This window comes from Homarus americanus, unplaced genomic scaffold, assembly GCF_018991925.1.
Source record: "Homarus americanus isolate GMGI-L3 unplaced genomic scaffold, GMGI_Hamer_2.0 scaffold34153, whole genome shotgun sequence".
Taxonomy (NCBI): Eukaryota; Metazoa; Arthropoda; class Malacostraca; order Decapoda; family Nephropidae; genus Homarus; species Homarus americanus.
The window spans coordinates 21,301-27,025 of record NW_024711368.1 but is presented as its reverse complement, the minus strand read 5'-3'; the positions used below and the strand labels follow the sequence as shown (position 1 = coordinate 27,025).

At 42.1% G+C, this 5,725-nt stretch overlaps 1 protein-coding gene across 1 annotated transcript; it reads left to right on the top strand.

Moving 5' to 3' along the window:
- Positions 1–280: 280 nt before the first annotated feature.
- Positions 281–846, top strand: LOC121858058 (cuticle protein 7-like; the record flags this gene model as incomplete). The annotated part of the gene is made up of 2 exons (XM_042354295.1): positions 281–373; positions 543–846. Coding segments are annotated over 2 exons (345 nt in total), but the record flags the coding sequence as incomplete, so codon positions are not given.
- Between the last annotated feature and the right edge of the window lie 4,879 nt (positions 847–5,725).

Here is a 5,725-nt window from a genome sequence, read left to right as displayed (position 1 = left end):
ACTGTTAATAAGTATGAAATGTGACTTATAATAACAAATTTAATTAATACAACATAATTCCAAAATCTTCCCGAAGAAGTAAACACATTCGGTATATAACTTTGAGAAATATTATTAAAATATTAAACGAAGTCAAATATTATTGGAAATAAAATAACAATGTATATTTGTAAAACGCTCAACATCTTTGTATCCGCAGCTACGATTCTCACATTTGTGGACCAGTTTCTTTAGCACATTATAGAATGACACCTGTAAGACATGTTGGTAATTTCATCTCTCACAGACCGCCGTCGTGCTGGCCCTGGTGGCCGTGGCTGTAGCTGCCCCCTCCCAGCCCTCCTACAGCTACACCCCCGCACCCGCCTACGAGGTAACTGCCTCCTTCACCACTGTCATAACCACAATTACTTTACTTAAATAATTCATAAAGGAACATGTGTCAATACCATCGACACAGTATTACATTAGCTTCGGTGAAACATACCGTAAAAAATATTCATTCTCGTACACAGTTCATTTATACCATTTCTCAATTACAGGAGCCAGCCAAGTACGACTTCAACTACGCCGTAAAGGACGACTACTCTGGCAACGACTTCGGCCACCAGGAGTCCCGTGACGGCTATGACACCCAGGGCTCCTACTACGTGCTGCTTCCCGACGGTCGTCTTCAGAAGGTGGCTTACACAGTCAACGGCGACTCCGGCTACGTGGCCGAGGTGACCTACGAGGGTGAGGCTCAGTACCCTGCAGCCCAGCCCTCCTACACCCCAGCTCCTGCCTACGGCTAAATGAAGTCTCCAATGTTATTTATAATTTTATTTATTAAATAGTCAAATATGAACATGACACCTTTGTTTCCTTTAATTAATCTGACCTTCACACACTTCACCTAATCCCCACAACCCCTCCCTCCCTCCTCGGCCACTATGTATTCTCCCTTCTTCACACTTTTCTCTCTCCTTCACCTCCTCCATGCATCTCCTACAACTCTTCCACTCATCTTTTCCCCAAGGGGTTGAATTCTTTCCTGGGTTATTCCTAAAACAATCTTGAGACACAATATGTCTATGAGATTCCACTGTGTATCTGTCCGAGCACCTCAGTAGCTCCCTGGGGTGTAAGAGAACACTTTCACACCTGCAAAAAATAAATGATGATGGATGTCAAGAATCACACCCATCACACTACACCTCCTTTATGTCATGAAATATAAATCCGGTCACTCTTAACACAACACCTCCGTCAACTCTTACAATGGGATACACAAATGTCCCTACTTAATGGCACCAGTTGTGGGAGGATTTTGTTGAAAGCTGTTCGATGTCCCAAGCCAGTTTATCGGCCAAAGTAGTAAACAACACAGTGTTTAAACCTGTGAACAAGTAACTGATTTATTAAATAGAGGCATCACTGTGTCCGTCTGATGACGTCGCCCGTAAGAATAATTTGTTGAAAGAAAATATCATATCTTGTACCAAGGCACAGTTGCCTCCACATGAAAGTACAGTCTACCTCATTAATACGCCACACATTCTGGCGGCCTCGAAATTCCTAACCGGCAATTTCACTGGGTGCATCCCTCCCCCACCCCACCTCCAGACACACACAAACCAGGCAATAAATCTTTGTTCAGCCAAGGTGTAAAGTCAACGTTTACCCCACAACACGTTAGCATGGATAAATAAATTTATAAAAAAAAATCCTTTCCGTTTCTATCCATCCTTTTGTTTTAGTTACGACCAGTGAGCCTGACCAATATAGTGTGTAAGATATTAGAGAGTATTATATGAGATGCCATGATGGAACATCCACGTAACAACCTTGTAAAGGACTGCCAACGCGGTTTTATGCCGGGACGCTCCTGTTTAACACAATTACTCAAGATATTGGATGTTTGGATTCAAATTCTGGAACAGGGTAGTAATATTGACAATATATACCAATACTTTGCCAAGGCTTTCGACAGCGTACCCCATGAAAGGCTGAGAATTACACTGGAAGGGTACGGGATTCGGGGTTAATGTCCTAGCGTGGATCAGACTTTCTTCATGATCGGAAGCAGTGTGTGGTGATTAATGGTACGAAAACATCATGTGTACCCGTGACAAGCGGGGTACCACAGGCAGTGTATTGGGCCTGTTGTTGTTTGTTTGTCTCATAAATGACATGCCAGAAGCTATACACTCCTCCATACAAATGTTTGCGGACGATGCCAAGTTATTCAGGGAAATTAAATAACAAATAGACTGTGAAGAGCTACAGAAAGATCGCTGTGAGATTCAAGAATGGTCGAGGGAATGGCTGCCAAGATTCAATGTCACGAAGTGTAAGAGGATGCACCTAGGTCGTACCAACAGTAAGGGGGCGTATCACATGTCCCAACGGGATGAAGAAACTACATTAATTGAGACAGAATGTGAAAAGGACCTGGGTGTGTATGTTGACAATGAGCTGAAGTTCTTGGGCCATTGCGAGAAGGTAAATCAAGCAACTAAACTAGTAAGGTCTTAAACGAGGTCATTCTGATATCTAGACGGTCCGACCCTCGTAATGATATTTAAGAGGGAGGTGTTTCCCCATCTGGAGTACTGTCACCTCGTCTGGTCCCCGAGATATGCTGAAGACTGTCAGTTAATTGAAAATGTCCGAAGGAGGGCAGCTTAGTTATCCAGAGAAATTAGTGTGTCTGTAACGGCCTAGCTTATACTATAGACGGGCAAGAGGTGACCTAATTGAGGTTTATAAACATATTAGAGGGCACCACTGTACTCATTCGAATGTGCATACCTGGAGCTGGCGGACGTCCGCCCCACAAGGGGTCACAGCTCAAGATTGATGAACTCACAAGTCCAGACAACTATGACGGCAAACTTTTTCAGGGTGAGAATTGTAACGGCACGGAGTGTGAGCTCTTTCAAGACCATACTTTACCAACACTGTAGCAGGTTCAGATACACTCAAGGGCCAATGCATGCCCATTACTTGCCAACAGTGCGCAACAGAGACGTGAACGACCGTCCAAGCGGTGAACGAGTCGATCAGTGGCGAAGAGGTAAAAAGTAAAAGTAAAAAAGTGGCATACACACACACACAAGGAAAATAAAAAAGTCAGGTGCATAGCTCAGGTCCTAAACGAACTAATCTTTCAATAAAAACAAGAAAACTATATCTGTCATCAATACAACTGGTAACCAAGTAAGAATCTTAATATGAAAATAACGAAACATTTTAAGTAGTTTGTCCCTAAAAAACAGCGCCGTGTAATACTGAACTCTCAACACGTCCAGTACTGCCCAGTAGGACCCTTCCATTATTTAAGCTTTCACACTAATAATGAAAATAATCCATCACGTCTGTGGCGAGATAACGAGTGGATACGAAATCTATCACGGACGGACGAACGGATGGAAGGACGGACGGAAGGACGGGTGGGTGGATGGATGGATGGACGAAGAGCATCATTGCTATGCAGTATACCCCCAAACTTTCGGTCCGGGAGAAATAAATTTAACGCTGATCAACATGGAACGACACTCCCCCAATACTATAAAACGAATAACTTGGACGTACCTGAGATATGGTGCGTTAATGTCCCCCGAAGAGCTGTTTTAACTCACACTTACCTGGAAAATGGAAAGAAAATATTACAGTTGAGATTACCTGCCGTCCATGACACACACACACACACACACACACCTATATGATTATTCACACTTAACTTACAGGAACAACTAAGACAGAAACAATGATCTTAAGCATTAGTTTATGCCAAATGGATTGAGAGAAAACGGGAGTCAACAAAGCAGAAATTCGTGAAGCTCTCTGTTTTTCGTGGAAATACAGCTGTTGCAGCTGCCTTTGACAGCCCAAAGTTTATTTCAAAGCCCATGAAATCATAGTGTAGGTGTAAAGAAATTTTCTGGTGGTGGTGGACGTTGCCAGTTTTTCTGAAAACTGGTGCCACTGGTCGGCCACCTCACCAGGCCGAGAACACCAAAGGCAAGTGACGTGGTAAAAACAGCCAAAATGGGGACGCACACACCCCCTTTAAGAAGAAAAGACTCTATCGGACTGTTGTTTTCAGGTAAGCCTGAATATGAAAATGTATGCGAGGTAATTTTTGACATATTGAAAATAAAACAGGAACAAATAGTTTCCTTTCAACTCTTAAGAAACAATAAAGTGGTGGTGAAATTTGGGGAAAACACTGTTTTTGAAAAAAAAATTGAAGAATATGAAGACAAAATTATAAGAATTCCTAACAGCGATGAGACTGTTAAAGTGATGAATTTCAGTAAAACCTTAACTTATGTATCAGTTAAAGTTGCTCCCTTTGAAATGGGAAATGGAATTGTATTGAACATCATAAGTAAATATGGTCAAGTGGAAGGAATGAGGCTAAACAAGTACGGATACAAAAGGACCAGCGGCCGGACTTTTGAATGGAACAAGAACCTTCAAGGTAAATTTAAAGAACAACATTCCATCATCAGTAACAGTAGGTGGCCATAGTGTAACTTTCCTTTATGCTGGACAGAGGAAAACTTGTTATAAATGTGGACATGAAGGTCATTTGGCAATTGATTGCCACACCGAGGAAGTAGATAAGGTGAACATTTTTAATGAGGAAGACTTCCCTGCGATACAACTTTCTGGTGAGATCCACAGCTCAAGGGCAGGTGTTAAAGAAGGAGTAGAAAGTGTCACAGTAAGTCTGGTTCCAGCAACAACCCGGCATGGGGTAGAAACGGAAGAAGTGCCTGTTCAGACTATATCCCAGGATGCTGTAGATCCAGAAGGTACCACACACCCAGATTGTTCAGAAAATGCAGCACAGGAAACCTCCACTACATGTGAGGCAAAAATACATACAGAGAGGAATAATGTGGATCAAAGTAAAGGTAAAATATCTTGTGAAAATATGGAATATGATAAAGCAGATGACACAGAAGCAACAAATATGACGAGGACAGAGTGTGAAGTGGCAAGAGGTGAAAACAAGGATAGAATGGAGGAAATTGTAGAGGCTACCTGTAATATGTCACCAAGAGATAGTGAAGAAAACAAATTAAGTGAGATAGTAGTGACTAGTAATGATGTTAGTAAGCAAATAGACAAATTAAAGCCTAATAAGTCACCTAGTCCCGATGAGATATTTGCCAGAGTATTAACATGTCCTTAAAAACAGGTGTAGTACCAGAATCCTGGAGGATAGCGAATGTAATACCGATTTTCAAGAAGGGGGATAGATCACTATCCTCTAACTACCGCCCAATCAGTCTAACATCAATAGTAGGCAAATTACTGGAAGCAATCATTTCAAACTCTATTCGAAATCACATGGAGAAGCACCGATTGATCAATGATTCCCAGCATGGCTTCACAAGCGGACGTTCTTGCCTAACTAATCTATTAACATTCTTTTCATCAGTTTTCGAATCGGTGGACGAGGGGCACAATTATGATGTGGTATATCTCGACTTTAGTAAAGCCTTCGACAGAGTCCCCCACGAAAGACTAATTAGAAAAGTAGAAGCTCATGGCATCAAAGGTGACATCCTTGAATGGATTAGGGCGTGGTTACAGGACAGGAAACAGCGAGTGAGCATTAACGGCACTAAGTCCCATTGGAGCAACGTCACAAGTGGAGTTCCCCAAGGCTCAGTACTTGGACCCTTATTGTTTATTATATACATAAACGACATAGATATCGGCAAAG